This window comes from Patella vulgata, chromosome 4 (assembly GCF_932274485.2).
Source record: "Patella vulgata chromosome 4, xgPatVulg1.2, whole genome shotgun sequence".
NCBI lineage: Eukaryota > Metazoa > Mollusca > Gastropoda > Patellidae > Patella > Patella vulgata.
The window spans coordinates 10,203,322-10,230,993 of NC_065882.2; the positions used below are offsets into that span (position 1 = coordinate 10,203,322).

Consider the following 27,672-nt stretch of genomic DNA (forward strand, 5'->3'; position numbering starts at 1 on the left):
TGTTGGCGAGATTGTAGGTTAGGGTTAGGGTAAGCATTGGGGCTATGTCCTGGGTTAGGTTTAAGAATTTGGGAGGGTTCAGGCGAGCCAAATTCTGGCTAGACCACTTGGATTAGTGGGGGTGTTCTCGTGACGGACAGAAGGGGGGGGGGGAGGTGTCAGGTGGTACACATTCTTGCCAGATCACTTAAATTTGGATTCCGAATTTCATGATCAAGCCACAGGGCCCCAGATAGAATTAGCTTCCGTGACCAATTCCAGTACGTGGCCAATTCAAGTACGTGACCAATGCCAGTACGATGACTTATTCTGTATTCAAGCATGTGCGGAACTATTTGCTTTGATCCTCGGAATAAAATTCAATAACGTCACAATATGAGAGAAGTTTCATCGATTGTGACAAGACTACACGATGACCTTTCGAGGTGAGATTTTCAGATTTGGAATCTTAAATTACATGACAAGGCTGATATAACACATAATGACAACATATTTAATACACGACTTATTAACACGTCATTCATAATTCAAACATAGTGTTCATATTGTTCACAGGTCATTAAGCTAACCTGCTTCATCTTCTCCATTATCAACTTCTTATACATTCCAAAGCACATTTTTTTTAGATGTTCTTGACGTAATCCTCATCATAAGAAAACACATTTTCCCATTACAATTTAAAAGACCAAAAGAAAATCGTTTTAATCGGCACTGACATGGTGGCCATGTTCAGTGAGCATATAACGTGTATCGAGTCGGTTTTTATCTCGGCTGGTTACCGTCTCGGACCAACTTTTGTTTTAGATGTTCTTGACGTAAGTGCCTAAATCATCACCATAAGAAAACACATTTCCCTACTACAGTTTGAAAGACCAAAAAGAAAATCGTTTTAATCGACACTGACAAATATAGTCTTGTGGTGGCCATGTTCAATGAGTATATAACGAGCGTGTTTCCAGTCGGTTTTTATCTCGGCTTATTACCGTCTCGGACCAAACGCTGTCCGGTTTTAATACTATCTTTCAAAACCACATTTAACGACAAAAAAATCCACCGATGACGTAAGAATAGTGAATAGATCTTTCTATACACACAATTTCATTATTTGAAATCGATCCATATTATAATGAAAATAATGTTTAACCGAAAATGTCAAACCCACCCGGGTAAAATTAATAATGGATTGTTTTAAGAAAGGAGTATTCCCTATAGACGGAGTATTCTTGTTTGGAAAAAAGACCCAACAACACAAAATTCTCCAATATACACAGCCTAGTAGAATGAGCAAGAGAACGAATAACAATACAGATCTACATTTCGTTTCGTTTTTTTATACTTTCGATGGCCTATACCCCATGGGGATCTGGCTAGTTGTACATTGAGGTCACGTCAGGGGTCATACGAGCGGCTTTTGACCCTATTACACCAGACATTGATTAATCAATTAGAGTTGACGTTTCTAGGGGTTTACCCACAGTTCCGTGCACAGCTCGACAAGAACTCGCCGTAACAGATCGTTTCATTGGCTAATTCCCCACATCAACTAGAACGGATGTTATATAACAACACTTCCAGATCCTAGTGTTGCGAAGACAAGTAAAACGAAATTTTGAACTATAAAAAACGAAACGAAATAGGATCCGTGTTTTACTCAGATTGAACGAATAGTAGATTGTCTTAGGAAGTTTGGTCCGCGTACGTTTTATATATCTCACTGTTCCTTTTCATTATGTCCAAGCAGGGTCCTAGAAGACGCTCGAAGGATTCAGTTTCCAGGAAGGCTAGCTTCACGCTACCTACTGCCCGCACATTCGCCGATCTTGGTTTATTGTTGATCAAAGCCAGTTCCCCAAAATATTTACCGCTATCTAGTTGACCAACCGGCATTGTATTATCTCCTGTATCGCTAGTAATATCCACACAAACAGTTCCCTTTTCTATAAAGTACATGCCTTCAGCGTTATCTCCTTGAGCAATGATAACTTCTCCATCGTCGTATTCTTTGGTACAAAGCGCATCCGCTAGATTCATCCTTTCGTAGGGTTCCAGGGATTTCAGAATAGGAACATTTTCCAGCAGTTCTTCATAAAGCTTCCTTTTCTTGAATGCTGCCTTCAATACTATTCGTCTAAATGATGTCCTGTCCATGGCCCAGAGACTGCCGTGGCTCTTTGCTTGAATCGTTGCCGACCTGGGCATGTTGTACATCAGGGCAAGTTCGCCAAAACTTCCTTTGTTTATTAACGTATTGATCCGTTTCTCAACGTCATCTGTAGTAACCAGAACATCATACGTTCCAGAATCGATAACATAAAAATTATCCCCATCATCATTTTGCTTGATGATAATTTCGTCTGGCTCACAGATCTTCTCAAACATGGCGTCGATAACATCTCTAATTTGGTCTCTGTCTAAAGCTTGGAAGATTAGAATATCCGAAACAGCATCTTTCAGTCGCTTATACTGCTCATCTGTCTTTGGGTGGATGATCTTTTCATCTTCGTAGCCATGGTCCGTTTCGGGATCGTATCGTTCGGCAGAAACGGAATTCCGTCGCGCGGCTCTGTGGTTGTTGGTTTTTTTCCGAATCGTTTCTGGGGCTGGTTCACCAGCATCCTCATCATCCACGATTATATACATGGGAATTGTCTTCGATTTTTTGCTTTCTCGCATTTTGGTAAAATAGTCCACAGCAAAGTCATACAGATTATCAGGATTGGCGCGAATGGCCGACACAGTAAAGTCCCGGAGCATATCCCCTAGACCGTTCGGAATTTTGAAATTCATTTTTGTGAGCAATAATTACAGTATTCTGTGTATTGGATTAATTACCTAGTTGGTGACATTAACAGTTTCTGTAGCACACGGCGGATGTGTTAATATATCTCCACGGTTTCAATTAACAGAATTAACGCCTCTTGATATTATATCCCGTACAAACATATTTGTAACGAACAATCTATAATTAGAAAAAACACAGAGGAAAAAAAAATCTTTGTATCGTTTACAAAAATATTCTTGAATAAGTATTACCTTTAATCACACACACACATATATTTCGTTTAAACCACAGCCTTAATGGAAGTGAATTTTACGTATTCCTGTGACATATGGATTGAGTGATGCACTTGCGGTTTGTAAGTGAATCATTCAAATATTTAGCCCACGCAGAGATTTCCTCTTTTCAATGACAATAAATATCAATTTCTAACAACAAAACCAAGTTTGATATACAGGTACATAGCATAGTTATTCAGATTGTTTAATATCCTGGAAACGCCGATAGTTCCAATCGATATTGTGTTTTGTTCTCGGTGAGCATTTTAACATACAGAAAAACTCTTTGTCTATGTCGAAACGCGCATTCAATTCTGCGTCATGCTCTCATATACAGGAAATGTTTCATTATTCTGGATGGTTAGCTGGTCGTCCACCTGAAAAATAAAAATCATTAATTAATGAGTAAGTATCAGTGGTATATAACTATAAATTAAACGTCCTATTGCACATGTTATGAGAGAGAGAAAGAGAGAGAGGGGGGGAGAGAGAGATAAAGGCAACATTTTGGGACTAACATATGGTTCAATTTTGTTTCAATACTTTGCTTTCGCGTAGTGGTCGTTAGCAGTTGGAGGAAACCAGTGGACAGGCAACCCTACTCCTCGTTACGTTCAAGCTTTCCGGGGTGGTTTCTCCTTGTTAGTGGTGCAGGATGGAGGGCCTGGCAATGACAGCTGTCTAGTCGTCCGAATGGTACGAAAAGCCAAGGTCCAGCGTACACATTCGTGTGCACGTAACAGATCACTTGGTAGTTGGAATTAAATATAAGAGTAGGCCGTAGTGCCACAGTCCGGACAAAATTTCCAAAATAGACGGGTGAGATAATGTTTAACGGGATTATTTTTGGAACTAACATATGGTTCAATTATATATATCAATAATTCGCTTGCGCGTATTGGTCTTTAACAGTAGGAGAAAATCGAAGGACCCGGAGAATATGCACGAAGCTGGGCAGCCGATAGTACTCCTTGGCTCGTACAAGCGGGAAATCGAAACCACGCCACTTGAATCAATAACAGATCTTGTGATCTAACGCACACGCGTTAAACCATTCGGCCACCCCAAACCCGCTTGTGTCCTTTGTGCTATGAAAACCATACCTTGCCAGACAAACGAAACATACGCCCACAAGCAGCTTTAACGTTCAAGCTACAGTTAAAATTGACAACGAAGTCATACAGTGCTTTGAATAAAGATATCATTGGGTGTTTGATAATAAAATGACCTTCATCAGCAACGTTTAACCAGGATATTAACGTATACCTCGGCTCGAAGTCGATTCCTAACTGTGAATAATTCATTTATATACACGTGTCAGGATCTGCGACAAGGGGGAGACCACTCTGAAGAATCCAGAGATACATTCGACCAACATCGTGAAAGAGGCACTTGAAGGGATTATAATTTCTTGTCTCGATTACTACAATAGAGACAAGATATACCACACGCCATATTGTTTGACTCGGTGAAGACATTTCAGTGAGATAATCGTGGAAGAAATGTCTTCACCGAGTCAAAATAAAATGGCGTGGAGAGAGAGAGAGAGAGAGAGAGAGAGATTTAACGTCCACTCAACACTAGGTCATTTCGGGACTAACACATGGTTCAATTTTATTTCAATAATTCGCTTGCGAGTATGGGTCTTTAGCAGTGGGAGGAAACCGGAGGGCCCGGAGAAAACCCACGAGGTTGGACAGGCGGCCCTACCCCTTGTCACGTACAACCAGGGAATCAAAACCAGGCCAGTTGACTCAATGACAGACTTTATGATACAGCGCGCACGCGCTAACCATTCGGCCATCAACCGCCGCCCCCCTCCCCACACACACCGAAAATGGCGTGTGATATGTAAAATGCTAGACAAGATAATGTAAGAAATTTTAATCCGTTCATGTGGCTGTGATTGGTGGCTCCACAGAGCGTGAATTGATGGATGGACGGATAGGGTTAACATTAAAATATTGGCGTATAAAATCAACTTTAAAGTACTTTCTGTCATCTCCTAGCAATAACAATGATTATAGCCTACAGCATAATACAGCTCTGCAAGTAAATAAATGCTGACAGTTGATGGCATGAAAGGAATCTTCAGATATAAATAATGCATGCCCAGTCGTCGTCTTATGAGCTCATAAATCCAACATCCGTTAATATTCAAGATTTTGATATGTTTATAAATTGTTTTTGAATCACTTGGCTGAATTATATTTGATGAAATCTGGCATATTTCCATCATAGTTTTATAGATTTTTTAAAAATGTTTTTACATTTTTTTCCCACCATCATGTTGTTGTGTAGATGACATTATTATTATAAACCTATTACCTATAACGGTAAATCTATGCCGGGAATAACTTGCGGTCCGGTGCGGCTTTAATACATGGGAATTTGGGGTTATTCTTCTGAAAGTTTTTCTTAAAACCTGTAACGGGTTATTCTTCTGGGGTAGAGTTTTTTTTCATAAGAAAACATGAAATTCTGGGATATTCTCATTTTACGTACTTGCAAACACAGGCGGTTTATAAGCAAGATAAAGTCCTCGACTTCGGTTATGCTGGGGAAGAAAGACTTCAGAAAAAAATCCTTGACAGAAAAACCTCGGCATGCCAGCCTCGGTTTCCCTTTTTCTTCAGCCCTTCTTTCCCCAGCATAATCCCAGTCTCGTGCTTTACCCTACATTTCTAAAAGTTCTGAAAATAACGTGATTTCTGGCTCAACCGCGATGAGAAACGTTATTATGATCAAAATAATACATACATTTACGTCAAGCTACCACAGGAGTGTCACGAAAGCGGCGCCGTTTATCGAAAATATTCATAATTTGGCAAAAATCCACGTTAAGCAGGTTGTGAGATGTAGTGTATTAAATGAGGTTCATATCACCTCGAACCTTGTCATCATCTTGAGAGTTATCGCCCCTAAACAAAACCCTCAACGACTAAACACTCTGTCCATATTAACCAATAAACTTAAAACAATCAAATCGACCAAAAAACAAAAACAAAAAAAAAAAAAAAAAATATCAACATTATTTAAATATGCATTATGTAAGATTTAAAGATACATTATGTAAGATTTAAAGATACATTATGTAAGATTTAAAGATACATTATGTAAGATTTAAAGATACATTATGTAAGATTTAGATAAAGAGCTAGCCATTCTTGCTATAATAGTTCGAAAGTAGATGATGTAAAATGAATAATTTGAAAATTTCATTCAAATTACTCTATTACAAGCGAAGATAGTAGCCTTTGAAGGTTTGACAGACGTGTGCAATAATTTCAACCACCGTACTGGTTGATCGAAGCTAAGTCTCGGTCCTCCATATTTGATTAAATCAAAGTATCGCTGAACCATTCTAATCTATTTAATATCGGAGAAATCTGATGCCATCGAGAGTTGATTAAGGCCTGGATCAGTTAATTAATGTCGAATTAATACTTTAGAGAACATTTCAGGCCTAAAGAAAGACCTGCAATAGGCAGATTTAGCTCTTGCATAATGCATGTTTAAATAAAGAGCTGACAGTTTTGAAATAGATGATGAAAAGGGAGTATGTTGCAAGTTTCAGTCTAATTACTTAACATTTCGAGCGGAGTTATGACCGTTTGAAGAACAATGTAGTCTCGATTGACAAAAGACAACGTATAGTCGTTCGGATTGGACGTTTGCGTGTACGTGCACGCAATTGGAATTCATTATAAGCGTACACCATAGCGCCACTGTCTGGGCCAATCTTCCCTCATAACACACTGTATGTGGTATTCCCGTCTTCATTCGCTGAGTAGGAGAAGAGCAGTATGACTTTAGACCCCATTTCATTTCATTTCATATCTGCCATAAATAGAATTTAATTGTATTGCCATTAAATTTGATTGCTTTGGTTTTATCTCTGGAAAACATCTTACTCCAATTTAGTTGAAATCTTGTTTCTATGCTGTCCAATCTCTAAGAACATACGAAACTAACTAAACCAATTTCATTTGTAGCTGCATTTTAAAGCTTTGATTGCTTCTATGTCAGATAGAAGAATGATTGGACGCTAGTTCATTTAAAGAGCAATATGGTTGCTAATTTATAAAAACCTACTACCTCCAGCCTTTGCACGATTTAAAACATTACCATCTACATTTTATAAACTTCAATATTGCTAAAATACAATGTTGGAAACTTCTTATATTTGTTAGGATATCAAAATAACCTGGCCCCGAGTTCACAAAGCATTCTCAGACTTAAGTTGAGAATTTGCTCAACTTTCAATTACTGTTTATGAGAAATATCTTTGATCCAGAAACTTTGCACATAGTTTCTTGTTGATATATCTGATACATTAAAACAACAAAATTATTATAAAGGGCTATATTTTAGTTAAAATAAGGCGAACAATTTTGAGTAAATTCTCAACTTAAGTCTGAGAATGCTTTGTGAACACGGGGTCTGGATTTACATTAAGTGGTGTTATAGCGAGATAAAATAAGGACAGATGTTGCTAGGACCGCCGCAGCTGCAACTGTAAAAATGTCTACATTAATATTTAACAAGTATTATGACTTAAAGCTGATTAATGATGATAAATTATTCTGGTTAGCATCTAGATTTTTTGTCATAATAGATATAGGTTTAGTAATCGAAACCACTCATCATGCACCCGATTAGATTTTATTACATACTTCGAGAAGGTATTTGTTGAGTAATAAAACGTTCTAGTAGTTTATCGAGGGCTGGCCGTCCTTACCGCACGGTACAAATAAAACCTTCTAGTAGTTTATCGAGGTTCGGGTGCTTCCGGAGTCCAAAATGGCCGCTTTATATAATGAGAATTTTGGGGATAACTAACCCGAACCCTAACCCTTTTTAAAAGACTGAACTTGGGTCTAATTTAGTTTTTACTTCTCTTAAAAGGGTAAGGGTTAGGGTTCGGGTTAGTATTCCCCTAAATACTCATTTGTATAAAGCGGCCATTTTGGTATGAGTTCTGGCTTGTTCTGGAATTTGTTGCTTCTAGTGGTGATATTATTTGTACCGTGCGGTAAGGACGGCCAGCCCTCGATAAACTACTAGAAGGTTTTATTACTCAACAAATACCTTCTCGAAGAATGTAATAAAATCTAATCGGGTGCATCATGAGATTCGGTAATTCAGCTCGCTATTTCTTATAGAGTATTAATGACAATCGTAACGCTAACCCTGGTCTATTATTAGGCGGGTTGTGGAGGGGGGGGGGGGGTCATACGCCGAGGTGGGAAGGAGGGAGTTTTTCCTCAAGTCGAGTTGAGGAGGAGGAAGGGAGTCCACACGCCGAGTTTGACCCCACAAACCAGCGAAGGAGTGTCGCTGTCATGTCTATAAATGCTGGGAGCGAGAAATATATATATATAAATATAAAACAAAACAAAAAACTAACAGTAAACTATGGTGCTTTCTAAAATTTATCCCGAATACCAAACAACCAAAACAGATAATATATCAAACAACTCATCCAAATGGCGTAAATTCAAGACTAAAAAGAGTCCATTTACGTCTTTAGGAGCCACGAGCCTACCATACCCAGCCATGGCAGGAGTTGGTGTTATGTGTAGGTAACCATAGCACTGACCGGATCTCCTCCCTAATCGACCTGATCTCCTTACCAACCGACTCGATCTCCTTACCAACCGACCTAATCTCCTTACCAACCGACCTGATCTCCTTACTAACCGACCTATCCCCCCCCCCCAACCGATCTGATCTCCCTACCAAGCGACCGGATCTCCTTACCAACCGACCTGATCTCCTGACCAACCGAGCTGATCTCCTCCACAACCGACTTGATCTCCTTACCAACCGACCTGATCTCCTCACAACCGACCTGATCTCCTATAAGCTACCGACCTTATCTCCTTACCAACCGACCTAATCCCCTCCCCAACCTACCTAATCTCTTCCCCAATCGACCTAATCGCCTCCCCAACTGATCTGATCTCCTTACCAACCGACCGGATCTTCGTACCAACCGACCTGATATACGCCCAACGGACCAGATCTCCTACCGACCTTATCGCCTTCCCGATCGATCTAATCTCCTTTCCAACCGACCTGGAAATAGATAACCCCATCATCAATACCCTATAGGCTTTGAAAGTCGATCCTTACAGACATCACTAATTGTAATCGTTGATTCTCTAAAACAAAGATGGAGTTTGGATGAGACTAGACCTGACCCTGTAAACAGATTTACAGAAACTACCATAGCATGTCTCTTATAATGCCACTGGTTTATTGAATTATATAGATTATATTTGTATCCTCTTCTTGCCACACACATTCCCAACAGATCTGATTATACTCCACTAAATAAACGTAAATAAGACTTTTAAAGATCCATCCTTTCAGATTAATTCAATATAGGTTGAATGGCAGAGAGTTCTTCACTCAATTTGTCAATAACACTGCAGCTTAATGAAAACGATTCTGTTAAAGTAGTTATTCCAGATACATTTTAGTGAAACAGAAAGGTGTGGAATGTGTTAGAGTCCTCAACAACTATCCGAACATCCGTGGTACCTTTTCATCACCAGTATACAAACTTTCAGAGAGAGAGAGAGAGAAAGAGAAATGTGGTTTAACGTCCACTCGACACAAACTAGGTCATTTAGGGACTAACATATGTTTTTAATTTTATTTTAAATATTCGCTTGGGCGTAGGGGTCTTTAGCAGTGGGAGAAAACCGGAGGACCCGGAGAAAACCCACGAGGTTCGACAGGCGAGCCTACTCCTTGTTACGTACAAGCGGGGAATCGAAACCACGCCAGTTGACTCAATGACAGACCTTCTGATCCAAGACGCACGCGTTTAACCATTCGACCCGTGTGTACACATTGGCGTACACGTAAAAGAGCAATTGCCATACATTATGGCTATGTTTTCTCTCCCATAAATAACCGCAGAGCGATCTTCAATAGCCTATTTATTACCCTGTGTATCACTGTACTTCAAAACCCCACTTAATAAAACTGTGTCTTAGTGACTGTTAATGGTGCTAATGGGGATCGTTTCATCTCAGAATTTTATATCTTCGATCAAGAGTCAAATTTCCATGTCTCTTTTTGTTGCTTGTATTTTAATTATCTCGACGTTAAAAGGGTAAATCTATCTCATTTACATTAAACACAAATCTCGTTTTATCGACATCGGTTCCTTTCTCAAATTACAGGATTTTTTTTTCTGTAACGGGATGTTTAATAACAGAGTACGTTGGTCGATAAGAGTTCAACTGTTCTGCACCGACCAGGCTAAAGAAGACGGGCATACGCCATACATATGTACTTTGAGGAATTTTTTTTCCGGACAACGGCACTTCGGCCTACTCTTTTATCGAATATCAACTGTTAAGTGTTCTTTAACAATATGTACACCCACCCGAACGATTAGACAGTTGTCCTTAAGCTTGGACTACTCTTTTATCGAATACCAACTGTTAAGTGTTCTTTTACGTACACGCCGATATGTACACGAGACCTGGTTTTTCAACCCACCCGAACGACTAGACAGTTGTCAAGCCCTCTATCCTGCACCGCTGACAAGGGGACACTCGGCAGGGAAATCCAGAGGAACTTTCTCAGCCAACTCACGGAGGGAACCCGGGAACCATTGTTTTACTCAGTACGTGGATCGATAAATATTCCCTGATATGTAAACAGTCACTGTTATACATGTACATTCAAACTGGTATCCTGAGAGGCGGTAGTGGACCCTTGATGGGTCTTCATGGTTGCCGCTATGTTTAAAAGATAGAGCACTCTTCACAGGCGTCTTTATAGGCGCCGCCATGTTTAATCCGGGAACTTGAAAAAAGTTCCAATGACGGAATACGTCATACAACCGAGGTTAGATGCAGGGTACCGGAGTCTGCCGAGGATTGCCGAGTGCCGTATTTTTTACTACTACATATGTCATTTAGGTTTACTTGTCTGTTTACTACATTTCACGTAAATGGTTACTTGTAAAGATACTTTCCTTCAATGTACCTACATTTATATTTCATGTAGTTACACAGGTTGGGTAAATATTCCCTCGTTAGTTTTTTTTTTTCATTTTGAGTGAAGGCTGTATCACTACCGGCTCGGGGCTGTACAAGGCAGCGGACGCTTACAGCTAGCTCCCGGATCCATTCACTTGATCTGATATGTACGTTGGTAGTTTGTGATATCTGTATATTGTGTGTGTGTGGGTGTGTGTGTGTGTGTGTGAGAGAGAGAGAGAGAGAGAGAGAGAGGGGGGGAGAGAAATGGAGTTTAACGTCCACTCGACACAAACTAGGTCATTTCGGGACTAACATATGGTTTTTTTACAAAAAATAATATTTCAATAATTCGCTTGCGCGGAGGAGTCTTTAGAAGTGGGAGGACAGGCGACCCTACTCCTTGTCACGTACAACCGGAGATTCGAAACCACGCCAGTTGACACAATGACAGGCTTTATGATACAGCGCGCACGTGCTAACCATTCGGTCATCCCCCCCCCCCCCGTATATTGTGTCCTGTCCGTACGCGTAGAGTCGTCTTGTGTAATTGTTTCTGTGTCGTGTAGTCCGCTTACATTTACTTTCGTGTAAGGAGAGCGGCGGTATCCAAATTACCTAACGCGTGCGCATAAGACCATAAAGTCTGTAATTGAGCCAAACGGCGTTGTTTCGGAGTAGGGCCGCCTTTCTAACCTCGTGGGTTTTCTCCGGATCCCCCGATCTCCTTTCCCTTAGTAAAGTCCGAAATGTGCAAGCGAATTGTTGAAATAAAATTGTATTATATGATAGTCCCGAAATGACCTGGTTTGTGTCGAGTGGACGTACCCCCCCCTCTCTCTCTCTTCCTCTCTCTCACTCTCTCTCTCTCTGTCTGTCTCTCTCTACGATTGATATCGTGGTTTTAATCGTGGTGATCCTATCAGATCTCATGACGGGAGGGCGTTAAACGCCCATTTCTCTCTCCTAATGTAAGGAATGACCAATTAAAGATTACTTTATTTTAATTTTGCTTCGCATCTTTAGTTTCGCCGACTCCACGATCAACGATTGAAGGAAAACGAATTCTGTCTATGTTCATGGAGCCTACCCACAAAATCAAGTCCCCCACCCCCGCCCCGCTACAAAATGACTCCACAAAGAACATGATAACATTCCTTTTAGCGAACGTAAAAGAAGAAAAGTAAATACCACATGAAAAAACAAACCAAATTGAATTAATAAAAGAATGTCTTCCGATCTAATTAACTGAAGTGAGTAGATATCGATCGAACAGTAGCAAAATAAAAAGGGAAAAACTGGAAGGAAAATTGAGATGGATAGTTAATACATTTGGCTAGGTGTGGAATTTTATACCCCAAGTTATAACGTTAATACGTCTATTTTTAACCCAGGTTATGACGTCACTACGTCTATATACGGGATGGATAATGCCCGAAGACTGTCCATTATGTAAATAGAAAGAACAACTGAGGGGCGTTAGCCCCGAGGGTTTTCTTTGTATTTACATAATGGACAGTCTGAGTCTATTATCAAACTTAAAACATAACACCATAGAGCTACAAATAATGGATAGTTTTCCAAAACAACAAGCCATAAAATAATTGATATATGCACATGCACATGCCCAGTCATACAATGCAAGCATACACAGACAGTCCAAAATATTCGACATGGAGACGACATGTTTATAACCCACCGAAAACAAATATTAATAATGAGAATATATATGATAAGCATTTGGATACTGATTACATTGGTAATGTACTCGATATGGAAGATAACAGCCGTAAAAATTATGATGTTCTTGATATGGGAGAATGATTTAGATATTGATAATATTCTTAGTACTGTGTTTAATATGGAGGGTATTAGCCGTCCAAATTTTGATTTAAAATTTAATATATACTCTGATATAAGTGACAGGACACAGGATCAAAGGCACAAACCAATTCACGAAATTCAAACTCAACTGTCATTATGGTGTAACGGTGATATATTTGAACGTTTTTTAAAATCGGATAAAAATTGTGACTTGTATAGGTTCCACAGGCTCAAAACACGTTTTTTTTGTTCAATCAGGGGGCGATAATCCAGGAAGTTACGGTTCGATATGCGCCAATATCGCAAGGAATCGAGATCTTTGGGTTATAAACACACATGTTCAGTTTCATCAAAATGGGCTATTGTAACCTCTAGTGTGTACAGTCAGGGGCCATAATCCATGAAGTTACGGTCCCATACAAGCCAATATCGAAAGGAACCGAGATCTTTGGGATATATACCTATATTTCAAGTTATGACCAGTAGAGTGGCCACAAAGAAGATATGAAAATGTGGGCGTATAAAAGGGTCTAGTGCCGAACGTACTATTAAACGGACAAGTGACATATAATGGACGGATTTAAGTGGAATTCTTTATGTAGACAAACACGTGAAATCAACATTCGGTCAAGTGACATTTCGGTAACCATGAGGTTTTAAAGTAATTCCATGTTCTGTAATTTAATTTGTTCAGAGAATAAATTATCCCAAATTACATGTTCATTTTTCAGATAAGTGTCTATTATTGGTAAACCCGTCCATTATTTTCAATAAATAATGGACAGTTTTATAAATAATAGACGATTGTTTAAGAAAAGCGTACATTCTCCTATATATTGGTTAAAAACATCAAAGGGTGACGTCATATCTATGTTTTAACCCAGGTTAGAACGTTAATACGTCGATATATACCGAATTATAACGTCAACACGTCTATATAGCCCAGGTTACAACGTCAATACGTCTATATACCCCGGGTTATAACGTCAAATGTCTATATATACCCCAGGTTATAACGTCACTACATCTATATATACTCAAACATATAGCTTCAATACTTTTAAAATACCCCAGAATAATTTTAGATACAAAATTATATACCGCAGGTTACAACGTCAATACGTCTATATATATCTACCCCAGTTTATATATCAGATACCTCAAGAGAGAGAGAGAGAGAGAGAGAGAGAGAGATGATGTTTAACGTCCACTCGGCACAAACTAGGTCATTTCGGGACTAACATATGGTTTAATTTTATTTACATAATTCGTTTGCGCGTAGGGTAGATACCTCAATAACTTCACATATATATATATATACTACGCCATTAATTTATATTGGTAACCTCAAAGGAAGTTTATATTGAATTCTTTTACTGTGTGAAAAGAATGCTTAAAAGCTTTTAACTTTAGAAATTGCCACCGGCCCTTTTCATAGATCATTCTCGTTTTACAACTTGCCACCGATCCTTTCAAGGGACATTCTTTTCATTAAAAACTGACACCGATCAGAACCTTTTCAGAGTTGTTATTCGACAACACCCTCTTGTCATTGATACAGGACGCGGGGCCAGGCAAGGAACAATGCATAGTCGTTCGGATAGCACGTAACACCGAGGTCCTATGTATGTAAACGTAAAAGAGTTCTTGACGAGTATGCGATAATGTCGCTGCTGTGGCAAAATATAATTGAGAGTACACTGTATGACGAATGTTAAACCCCATTTTACACTGCATTAGCTAAATCGGTGTACAAAAGTAGGGCGTTAAACCCCATCCATATTACCATAATAGTTGCTTAAAGATAGATTATGGGATATTAGATAAAGAGCTGGTAGTTCTCACTATATAAGTTAAAAAGTAGATAATGTAAAGGGGATTTGCTGAAAATTTAAGTCAAATTGATCCACTCGGAACCTAGAATTTAGCGATTGAATTTTAGGTCTAGCCTCGATCATCATTACTAAAATCGGTACGATAAAAAAACATAGTCTCGATTATCCATTTTATGATTTAATCATGGATGAGCGTTGAGCAGCAGATCGGATTATAATCCCAGTAAATATCGCAGGCTAGCGATGACATCGATAGTTGATTATGATCTGGATAAGTTAATAGATGTCTAATTAATAATTTAGATAACATTTCAGATCTAAAGAAAGACCTGCAATTGTCAGATTTAGCTCTTGCATACTGTATGTTTAATATTGCCCTATTCAAGCGTCTCTAATAAATATCGACTGACGTCAAGTACAATAGTTAGTCTTATGTTAGAGAAAATGAAAGTCGATTAATCTTTCATTTGTATTCAATAGCAGGCTTGAGACGACTGATTAAATAAATACAATATCTTTGATATATTAATTAGGGCAGTACAATTTGTAAATGTTTTATATTCATACTAGCAGGATACCCGGCTTCGCTCGGGGGTCATAACTCCGAAACCGGAAGTGGTAGACTAACGCCACCTGGCCTATGCTACTCCCCGGTGCGAGCTACCCCTATACCCCAAATTTCAGACTCGGGGCAGACCTAGTGTAGCCGCCAACCCCGAACAGACCGACTTCGCTCGGGGGTCATAACTCCGAAACCGGAAGTGGTAGACTAACGCCACCTGGCCTATGTTACTCCCCGGTCCGAGCTAACCCTATACCCCAAATTTCAGACTCGGGGCAGACCTAGTGTAGCCGCCAACCCCGAACAGACAGACAGACAGACAAACGACAGTCACAAATATATATATATACTATTCAAAAAAAGTAGGGGATATTTGATTTTTAAGTGTTATTAAAGTCACCTAATGAAACTGACGAAGAAACAAATGACAAAATGAAATGAAGTTCACATTCATCGATTTATTCCAAATGATCGTTAGACTAAGTAAGGCACAGACTGACCATTATAAGGGTAAAATGATACCCGGGGTCAAACAGCAAAGTTACCACAGCATCACAACCAAGTCAGTAACGGGTAAATCCTCCTCTGTTTGCCAAACAAGCATTGATCCGACGTGGCATACTCCTAATGAGACGTCTAAGGTCATTTTGGTCCAGATTGTCCCATTCCTGTTGCAACGCAGCAGCAAGTTCTTGGACATTGGCAGGACGTTGTTGACGTTGACGTAACCTCTGTCCAAGCATGTCCCAGACATGCTCGATGGGGGAGAGGTCGGGACTCAGTGCTGGCCAAGGTAATGTGGTGATGTTCTGTTGTTGGAGGTAACCTGTAACGATCCTGGCCCTGTGACATCTTGCGTTGTCATCCTGGAAGATGAAACGGCGGCCATGACGTCGTGCGAACGGCACAACATGGACTGCCAAGATGTTGTCCCGGTAGTACTGGCCTGTAACACGCCCTGCAACAACATGTAAAGCCGTTCTTCCAGCAACAGTGATGCCTCCCCACACCATAACAGAACCACCCCCAAATCGATCATGTCTGATGACGTTAACGTCTTGGAAGCGCTCGTTTCGACGACGCCACACCCTCCTACGTCTGTCCAAAAAATCAACAGTGAACCTTGACTCATCTGAAAACATCACATTGCTCCAGCGTCGATTATCCCAGTGTTGACGATCCCTACACTAACGACGTCTTGCCTGAATGTGATGATCTCTCAAACAAGGGATCACGCGAGGACGTCGGGCGCGAAGGTGACCCCTATGCAGTCGATTCCGAATCGTCTGGCCACTCACTCTCACACCAGTGTCTGTTTGAAGACGAGCGCTGATCTGATTTGCTGTGATGACACGATTTCTCAAGGCCAAGGAACGGATAAATCGATCCTGGGCTTGAGTTGTCGCCCTTGGTCGACCTGAGCGTGGTCTGTCCTGTACAGATTGTGTATCACGGTATCTGGACCATAGCCTGCTTATGACAGACTGAGAAACATTCATCGTCCGCGCCACAACCGCCTGTGTTGTGCCGATCTGTAGCATGCCAAGGGCACGTAACCTTTCATTTTGGGTAAGCCGACGCATATCAAAATTTGTTTTCTGGTCACTAAAACAATTAAACTGATGTTTCCACCCTGGAATTCAATGCCACAATGACTGTAACATTCAAAGTCAGAGTCGTGCAAATCTTGGGTTGGACCCCCATGATGATCCCAAGCATCACCTGCATTCCATGCGGTAGCTATTGGTGCATTTGGGCGTCACATGTAACTGGAAATGTTTCTTCTGTTAGGTTCTATAGTGACTTTTTTCGTAGTCATTTGCATATTTTAGTATTATGCCCCCAAAATCAAATATCCCCTACTTTTTTTGAATAGTATAGATAGATAGATATACTTGAAAGATAGAACACAAAAGGGGGTCTGTTAATGCATATCGTTTAAACACGAACTATATCCAACGGCATGTCTAATTTTAGATCACATGGCATGACGTAGGTTTTCTGAAGCAATTGTGCTAATGATAATTGGTATACGTCATACATTGTGCTTTAACGTCAATTTCTGTTGATAAGCCAATGCCATATTCATGGCGCCACCGTCGCTGTTTAATTATAAACATATTCTACATGTTTCATGAATTTATTCATTTATTCGAAACCCAGCATGGCAAATGAACGACATTTTTTCTCAATCAAGATTCTTAAGTGTCTAGTTCTGCAGTTGGTAGGTAAAGTCGCGATATTGAAATGGTAGTGTTCATCTAAAATCAATCTATAATTGAAACTGGAAAAAGGATATTGATACGACAAACTCTCCTCTCACCCACACACACGCATCATTGATGGAGAGAAATGGGGTTTAACGTCCACTCGACACAAACTAGCCCATTTCGGGACCAACATATGGTTTAATTTTATTTACATAATTCGCTTGCGCGTAGGGGTCTTTAGCAGTGGGAGGAAACCGGAGGACCCGCAGAAAACCCACGAGGTTGGACAGGCGACCCTACTCCTTGTCACGTACAACCGGTTGATTCGAAACCACGCCAGTCGACTCAATGACAGACTTTATGATACAGCGCGCACACGCTAACCATTCAGCCATCCAACCCCCCAACGCATCATTGAGATATATCAACAATTGCGTGTTAGTCTCAATATGAGCCAATATGTGCTGACGTGACGTAATCCCCAATTCACACAGATAGTAAATTAAAGGTTTAAAGGCTTCGAGTTTCAGGCACAGATAAATAATAAGCAACACCAGATGAATAATAAACAACACCGGATAAATAATAAGCAACACCGGATAAATAATAAACAACACCGGATAAATAATAAGCAACACCGGATAAATGATAAACAACACCAGATAAATAATAAACAACATCAGATAAAAAATAAACAACACCAGATATATAATAAACAACACCGGATAAATAATAAACAACACCGGATAAATAATAAACAACACCAGAAAAATAAAAAGCAACACCAGATAAATAATAAACAACACCAGATAAATAATAAACAACACCGGATAAATATTAAACAAAACCGGATAAATAATAAGCAACACCGGATAAATTATAAGCAACAACAGATAAATAATAAGCAACACCAGATGAATAATAAACAGCAACACTCTAATATTAAAGATGTAGCCTTAGAAAACATTAATATGTTCCACCACCAGGCATTTCATTCCCAGACATACTAATAAAACCTAAGATCTCTTGGGGTTACCGTAGGTCGAGTGATTCAAGATCCGCCATTGCGTCAAGAGGCGGAGTTTTGGATCTCCAAGCCTGTAGGTGACAAGGATTAAGGTCATGGGTTTTCTCTTCGAATTTTCCCACTGCTAAAGACCTCAACCCACAAGTGATTATTGAAATGAAATTGATCATATTGACCCATTTTGTGTCTAGTGGACGTTAAACCCCATTTATCTGTCGTTCCCACGAGGCAAGAACTATTCCATCATTTTCAAGATTAGTATTTTGTTTACATATCACAAACTGTGGTTTCAGAATTAATTATAGTGCTAACCAGTTTCTATAACGACCCGATAAATAAAACATCATCAGTTAGATTACAACACAGATAAAACTAGTCATATCATACGCCGTTAAATACACTGTTAAAAAAACTGTTAAATTAAACACGTTAGATAACAAACACGTTAGATAACAAACACTGTTAAATTAACTGTAAAATCAACAATAAAAATACCAGAGAGAGAGAGAGAGAGAGCGGACGTTAAACCCCATCTCTCTCTCTCTTTCTCTCTCACGCGCGCGCTAAGATAATGAAAATGAAAAAGAGACAATTTGTCTGCGATAACACTTTCGGTGAAATCCGACGTTAAACTCTAAGAACAACGACAGGTTTTATGCAAATGCGATGTGCAATATTGCCCTGATAGTGGCGTTTCCGCTTAGCTACACTTCGTCAATTTCCAACTGTCAACGAATCAAGGAGTAAGTGAGTTGATCTGTACTACTGACAAAGGGGTGGGAGGGGGGCAAGCTAGAAAAGTCAGAGAGAAATTCATTTTCCAACACAGGTATCGAACCGATACCACCTTACTCACTGAGCTACCGTCGTTTTCTCCCGGAATATAGAACGTATAGTGTATACCCACAGTTCAGACAGATTCATTTGCGCATGACCTTATGTTTTTCGTCCCATCCGAACGGCTAGACTAAACGTTTTTCCTTGTCCCCCACTCTCCCCCTTTATCACTAACAGGGTGAAACCAGGCTGGAAAATAGGATCGAATCCAAGACCCTTGGTTACTGGTAGTGCAGGACGGAGGGCTTGACAAGGACAGCTGTCTAGTCGTTTGTATGGTACGAAAAACCGAAGTCCCGTGTACACATTGGCGTGAACGTAAAAGATCCCTTGGCAGTTGGATTTCGATATGAGAGTAGACCGTAGCGCCGCTATACGGGCAAAATTCTCCTCATAGCACACTGCATGTCGTATGCACGCCTTCTTTAGCCCAGTCGGAGTAGAACAGTAGAGACGTTAAACCGCACTTCATTTCATTTTTTTGGTTATTTATACTCGCTGAGCCCCCATGGGTCCATAGTCATGGCGATACTCACGTAGACAGTTACAAGGTTTAATCTATGACACCCCGTTTTATATCATGTTTATATCTTTCTTCTCTCTATCAGGGTTATATCTTTCTTCTCTCTATCAGGTTTATGTCATTCTTCTCGTGTTTTGTTTGCAGGAATTTTGATTAGACTCGCGTCTGCAACTTCATGATATTAGCATGCAATTAAATAAACCCAGCAAACATTTTGATTAAAATAAACTTTTCTAAAACAAACTACAGAATGAGTTGGCGACCTTCCACGATACTTAATATAATAAAACTGCAACCCGATACAATATTAGAGCAACCGGAATGCAATGATTCTACACAGTAAGACAATTTTGAGAGTTATTTTAGCGAAGCAATTGAAAGCTAGCCTTGTCTGAACCAATCTGGATTACGAGAGAGAGAGCGGGGGAGAGAGAGAGAGAGATGGGGTTTAACGTCCGCTTGACACAAACTAGGTCATTTTGGGAATAACATATGGTTTAATTTTATTTCAACAATTCGCTTGCGCGTAGGGGTCTTTAGCAATGGGAAGAAACAGGCGACCCTACTTCTTGCCACGTACAACCGGGAAATCGAAACCACGCCAGTTAATCCAATGACAGACCTTATGATACAATGCGCACGCGCTAACCATTCGGCCATTCACCCGCCCCCCTTTGATTACGAAGATGGACATATGCTATGCAGTGTGCTATGAGGGAAATTTGACCAGGAAGCCGCATTTCCGCCTAACAGACCCACCCGACCCCATCGCAATACAGAAAGTGTAATTTATGGGTTGCGCGCACGGTTTAAGGGGATTGTTTCATTTGACCGCTAATGGATTATCGAACCTGTAATTTACAGCTCGTAATAAACAATCAAAACATGTTTATTAGCTATTTATGTCGCTGAGAAATTAATTAACCTCTCAAAAAAAATCTACTGAATGGTCAAGAAGTTGTAAAATTGACATGTAACACAGGTGGATTCTGTTTACAATTCTGATTAATTTGACCATGTTCACAATAATACGTACAGGTAAATCAATAATACCATGTTCACAATACGACGGACTAGTAAATCAATAAGATAAGATCGACGTGAAGTAGGCCTTTATAGATAAGTGAATTAATTTGGATAATTTACACGGTTGTGTGGGTTTAAAGAAAGGACTTCTCCCTATTCCTTCCTTGTATCGATAAAAAAAACTTGTATTTGATAATGCTAATATTACTGGCAGCCATTCAATAACTAAGAGACGTATCATGTTTAAATACATTAGCTTAATTACATATCTATATATATCTTAACCATGCCGTTCAATTGTGAACAAAGAAATACGAAGCATTGAGAAATCGAATCCAATAGCAAATGCTTTGTTGGTTGTAGTCGCTTATAGTCCAGACGATAATTGTAGTCTCTTAAGTCCAGTCAATATATTTCCACCCAGTACATTATCGACCGTCATCACTAGAACATGAAATATGGAAATGTCGATATTAAAGAGACAGAGCATTGGCCACACTGGCTTAAATTCTGTCTTTATTCGAACAGTAATAATTGATAAACGTCTGGAAATTCTCTCTTTTGTAACTTTTATAATCTGAATCTAAAAAATTATATCCCAATTAGTCGAAAGACATATAGGAGAATAATCTGCTCTCGGTGCCAAAGGGGTCTTTCATCCTGACACATTGAAACCCACCAATGATATCTTTAGTCATTAATTCTCTGATTTATAATGTAAGTCGTCGATTCCGGTAACTTATCAATGATATGAATGTGTTTCCATATTTTAAAGGTTTCATAAATCTTAATTACCAAGCCAATGACGTGAACTGTGATTCTGTTTTGTCGAGAAATAAATGATAAATTGTTCTCGAAATAATAAGAGGTTTGTTATTCCATATTTTATAGCAGTGATAAATTCTATTTATAGTCCACAGAACTAGCAAAGAGTTAATTAACATCTCCAATATAAAGGATTTGTCGTCTGCGATTCAGAAGATATATAGTCAGATCCACTGTGAAATAACTTTATTTAACGTCCGCTTTCCATCACATTACCGCCAAAATTGGTTTTGTAACACATCTCAGTACATCAACGAAAGTTGTGTCAGACTAATTTTTGGCGGTCATCTGAACAGCGCCCCCTGGTGGTGTCCCCAAAAGTATTACTTTAGAGTTGCGTTTTTAGTGGTTTTTCATTTTGGGACTAACATATGATTCAATTTTTCATTGGCCTAGTAGGAGCAGAGCAGTAGGACGTTAAACCCCACTTCATTTCATTTTCTGGACAAAAGCATATCTTTTTTTACAATATTTTTAGAACAATATCTGTCAATTTGAAAGGAAAATTCCGCGGAGTAAATTATTTCGATTGTTCGACATTTTTTTTTATCCGACGCATGTTGATTTTTAGAGCAATCTTCATCGATTTGAAAGGAACATGAACAGTTCCACAGAAGACGACACCAAGATTGGCTTTCAGTCGAAGAAATAAAATCAAATGGAGATTAACGCCATACTGTTCTGCTGCGACTTGGCTAAGACGGGCATACGCCATGTGAGGGAAATTTTGCCCGGACAGCGGCACTACATCATACTCTAAATATCGAATTCCATTTGCCAAGTTAGTGTTCTTTTACATCGCCTCCAGTCCATCAAACCGGATAATGAGGTATAAAATATCACTTGAAAACACAAAATCTACGAAATAAAATGAAATGAAATGGGGTTTAACGTCCTCCGTTCTGCACCACCGACAAGGGGAGAAAACACGCTGGAAAATTCCGTCCCTCCTGGTTAGCAAAGGTAGCTCTCTATATTCACTGAGCCATTGTGGCAGCTTATAAACTTCGAGCGCCTGATTGCATGGTTTAAAAATGTCTCATAATAGATGCAGAACAGTAGGGCGTTAAACCCCATTTACATGTAATTCCATTTCATTTCGTGTTTCAAATAACAGAGCATCATTTAGAGAAGTTAATATGATTACACGTTCCTTAATGACTGTAAGTTATTCATACTGCCACAAGCTTATTGGAAACGCGAAGGCACTCCGACTCGCTAGCTCAGTCTGCCTGGTAAACCACATTTCATCTCACAAGCTTATTGGAGACGCAGTGGCGAAGTCAGGAAGGCACTCTGGCTCGCTAGCCCATTGTGCCAGGTAAACCACATTTTATCTCACAAGCTTATTGGATCCGTGGTGTCGAAGCAAGGAGAGAGAGAGAGAGAGAGAGAAATGGGGTTTAACGTCCACTCGACACAAACCAGGTCATTTCGGGACCAACATATGGTTCAATCTTATTTCAATAATTCGCTTGCGCGTAGGAAACCGGAGGACCCGGAGAAAACCCACGAGGTTAGACACGCCACTCCTTGTCACGTACAACCGGAGAATCGAAACCACGCCAGTTGATTCAATGACAGAGACAGAACTTATGATGCAGCGCACACACGCTAACCATTCGGCCACCCAACCTCCCGTCGGAGTAAGGAAGGCACTCGCTCGCTAACCAGGGTAACTGGTAAACAACATTTCATCTCACACGCTTATTTTAAAATACATCCGACAAGCTGTCATAATTATCCGTTAAAAACAGAAGCACCGTGTACTTTAAGTGTCATTCTGAAATTATTTTACACGACATTTCATGTCATCCTGAAATCAGTTTACACGACACCACGCAATCTATTTACTCGCGTAACAAGTGACAAATAGTATTTATTCGTTATTGGGAGACATAACAATCGGAACAACATGTTAGACCGACATAACAATAGAGATTTCACGATATAGAGACATAATAATAGGGACTACATGTCATATCAACGACTACCATATAACATATTGATAAAAGGTAATGAATTCACAATCTTAAAACGGGATTTACACATGAATGAAAACATATATTTAATTTAAGAGTTGGTCAATAAATTCCAACTAGCCTTTTATTGCTTTACCCTACTACTTTATTGGTAAGTACGTGGTAGCCTTTCAATGATATAGCTATAGTGCAAAACTTATTTATAGTTTCTCTCTCCCCCTCCTCACCCCTTTGGCATGGTGATTTTTGTTGACTTTCTGGTGTAAAATCGAAGACAAAAGTTTGAATATATATTTCCTGTCAGGTTTTTGTGAGTATTGGTGATTTTAAGGCGGAAGGATAACAGTGTTAGAGGGACAATAACACTCTTGCTGGCTTGACAGCTCCAGAAAATAAAAAATACCCTTATTCTAAGTAATAGATGTGTTACTGTCTTACCTGTTGTATAAATTATCCATTAAATCCTATTTTACTTGTCCAGAGGGTTCAAAAATATTTTTAAATCCAAGTAACATTTGAAAAGCTTTACGTCAGGCTTTCCAAATCATTTAGTTGAATTTTTCCAATTTTTTAAATTAGGTGTGTTAAAGCGGAAATTGCAAATTTTCAAGTTATATTTTTAAAATTTATTAAAATAAAGCCTGAAAATAGATGGTATCCATAAACAGTCCTACCTTGTTAAAGAATAATCCTATTAATCCTATAATTCACTATTGCCAGCTGAGAAATTGGCAAAAATATCATTTTCCTCTTCATTTTCAAACGTTTGAATATCGCTACTCCATGGTGGAGAATAGAAAACAAGGGAGGTAATTGTGTTATTATTTCCTGTGTCAATGAATCTTAAGTGTGAGAATGACACCTATGATCGTATAATTGTGAGTTGACAACCTATTGAGCAAAAGACATAGAAATAATTACGTTTTGACTTTCTTAGAAAATTTGCAATTTCCGCTTTAAGATGAAATTTATATCACCAATCAATTGGAATATTGTAAAATAGTACAATTTGTTGACCAGAATAAAGTTTGGGACATATTATTCAGTTACAACAAGAGTGGTATTGGGCCTTTAAGAGGTGGGATATGTTGAAATGTAAGGCGGACAGTTGAATGTTTCTATGGCGACCCTCATACATGCTTTTGACCTATGCACACAGAAGATTATTTTAATATTACTGGTTGATTCCTGTGCAGACGTTTGAAATGTTGCCCCCCCCACCCCAGAAACACCCAGATAGTTTTCGTTTTCTACAGTTTGTTTATTTGATGACCATCCAAAAGTTTCCATTCCGCTAAAACAAGGGTTTTTTTCATTTTTGAGTTAAAGCTACAGTCATCAAAAGTAAGTCCGACTAAGTCTAAAATAACTCTGCAGTTTCCAGTGAGAATCAAGTCGTGGTCATAAACAACTGATTTCGGTCATAAACAACTGATTTCGGTCATAAACTGTAATTGATTTCGGTCATGAACTGTTGATTCTGGTAACAAACGATATGTCCACATAACATGGGAAGAGAATGCTACCGACGATTAGACCTCGTAGTTGTTGTTGTTGTTCGTGGTGTTTAACTTCCGCTTCCACCGAAGGTGATATCACAGACAAGTTGTCTTATTTTTTTATATATCTTCCATTATCTTAGCGCACGCGTAGGGGTCTTTCCTGTGGGATGAACTGGCGTACCCGAGGTAAACCCACGAGGTTGAGAAGGCGCCCCTATCCCCAAGCATACACTCACACCAGGGATCGAAACCAAGATCGCAAGCCTGATGTGGCCGGTCAGCAAGAGCTCGAAGCGCAACACTCTAGATCTCTAGGCCATCCCAACCCCCTAGTAGTCTCGAATTCCAACTGTCAGGGGTTCTTTTACGTACACGCCAATATTTACACGTGGCCCCGATTTTTCAACCCATTCGTTCGGGGCAGCAGGTTAGAAAAGTTCTAAGAACTTTCTCGGCCAACACCATGATAGATTCCGGTGGATGTCTAGACCACGTTCTACTTGATAATCAAGACTTGAGTAGCATCCTACTTGATAATCAAGCATATAGGATATTCTATCGCATGATGGTCTAAGACTAGTAATTATTTACCCTTATTTCATGATGGTGCGAGGTTTTATAATTAGACAATTTTCCCTTATTCTTTTTTCTCTCCCCTTTTCCTGCATTTTCTGGTTGACTTTTTGTTCTAGATTTGGAGAAAATGGGTCAAATTTGCAATTTCATAGCAGTTTTGGGTAATACTGATGATATTTCAGCGGAGGGCTAGGTAGTGTAAAGTGTCTGTCTGTAGAGCAATCATTGTCAACATCAAATCCCCGTAGTAAAATGAGATTGCCAAATGCGGTCCCATTATGTGCCTATAAAGATTGGAACCAGCGGAATGTTGAGCAAAAAGCTACAGCCCGTGATGTTACAGCCATTTAACATTGACGTCAATGGGCAAATAATTGCTGGTATGAGACCAGATAACACACGAAACGTGAATTATGTTACCAAAATTACTTTCGTTTCAAGCGAACGGAAATAAATTTATTTTATTCATTTTATCATTTCGTGGTTGCTGGAATTTATTTTTGAATTATTGACAGCAATTTAATAAATAACACTAACAATAGTCCTTTATGTCTTAGCGAGAGAGAGAGAAATGCGTTTAACGTTCACGCGACACAAACTCTAACGTATGGCTCAAACTTATTCCAATGATGCGCTTGCGCGCAGGGGTCTTCAGCAGTGAGAGCAAACTGGAGGACCCGGAGAAAACCTACGAGGTTGGACAGGCGACCCTACTCCTTGTCACGTACAACCGGGGATTCGAAACCACGCCAGTTGACTCAATGACAGACCCTATGATACAGCGCGCACGTGCTAACCATTCGGCCATCCAACCCACCTTCTGCTTATAGTGTGCTATGATGAGAATTTCACCCGGAGGCCACTTGGAGCCTATTTGAGAGAGAACATAACTTTTATGCAAAGCCACCAAGATAACTAAAACTTTGGGGAATGATCGTTCACAGACTGACGTTTAAGTCTAGCAAATTTCATCAAACTGAAAATCCTTGGGATATTTTACGGGATGAAATCAGGGACCTCCATTTTAGCAAGACAGCTTCCTGTTCGGCATTTTAGGGCTGATAATCACAGAGATCCAAGTGTTGCAATATTTTAGTTTCCAGTGTTGCACAGCATTAAAAATCCCTAAAGTTACCATTTGGGGCGGGGAACCACGGTGGCTTAGTGACATTGACTCGCTAATCTGGAGGTCCCGTGTACGATCCAAGTGTTGGTTGAGAAAGATGATAGGGATTTTCTGGCGTGGTTTCCCCTTGTCAGTGGTGTAGGACAGTGGCAAGGGACAACGTATAGACATTTGGACGCGACAAAAAACTGAGGTCTCGTGTACACATTAGCATGTACGTAAAAAAATCAGCAGCCCGTAGCTCCGCTGTCCCGGCAAAATTTTCCTCATTAGCCCAACTGGAGCAGAACAGTAGGACGATAAACCCCATTTTATTTCATAACCATTAGAGGCGATGGTTTTAATGATTTAAGCGGCACCAAATGAACAATAATATTCCTCTAAATTCTAAAAAAAAACAATAACAGGTATTTATCTCCTAAATAATAAAAAAATCAATCAAAAACTTACCGTGTTCATTGACTCGACGTAACTAACTTTCTATTCCTGATTCAATTCCAACCTAAAGTCCCCACCAACAGTAAAAGTTCACTGAGCGAATCAGCCAACTTTGTGTAATGAACACAATATGCTATAACGCGATGTCTGCTTCGTCAAGCACACTCGATTGGCTGTATAGCTTGATCGTTTTTCCTTTTAACAGACAGGAGCTATTCACAGTGCTATCGCACAAACAGTAAGCTTAACTGAAGCACTGTAATGACTTTGGGTCGAAACAAATATATGTAAGTTGTTGTAGATTAAAAAGACCTTC

General features: G+C 39.6%; 1 protein-coding gene across 1 annotated transcript; it reads right to left on the reverse strand.

Annotated features, from left to right (window-relative positions):
* Nucleotides 1–472: 472 nt before the first annotated feature.
* Nucleotides 473–27,672, reverse strand: LOC126819112 (cAMP-dependent protein kinase type II regulatory subunit). The gene is made up of 2 exons (XM_050546984.2): nucleotides 27,369–27,672; nucleotides 473–3,434 (listed from the first exon to the last, which is right to left on the reverse strand). The coding sequence occupies exon 2, from the start codon at nucleotides 2,785–2,787 to the stop codon at nucleotides 1,678–1,680; it is 1,110 nt and encodes a 369-aa protein (XP_050402941.1). The 5' UTR covers nucleotides 2,788–3,434; nucleotides 27,369–27,672; the 3' UTR covers nucleotides 473–1,677.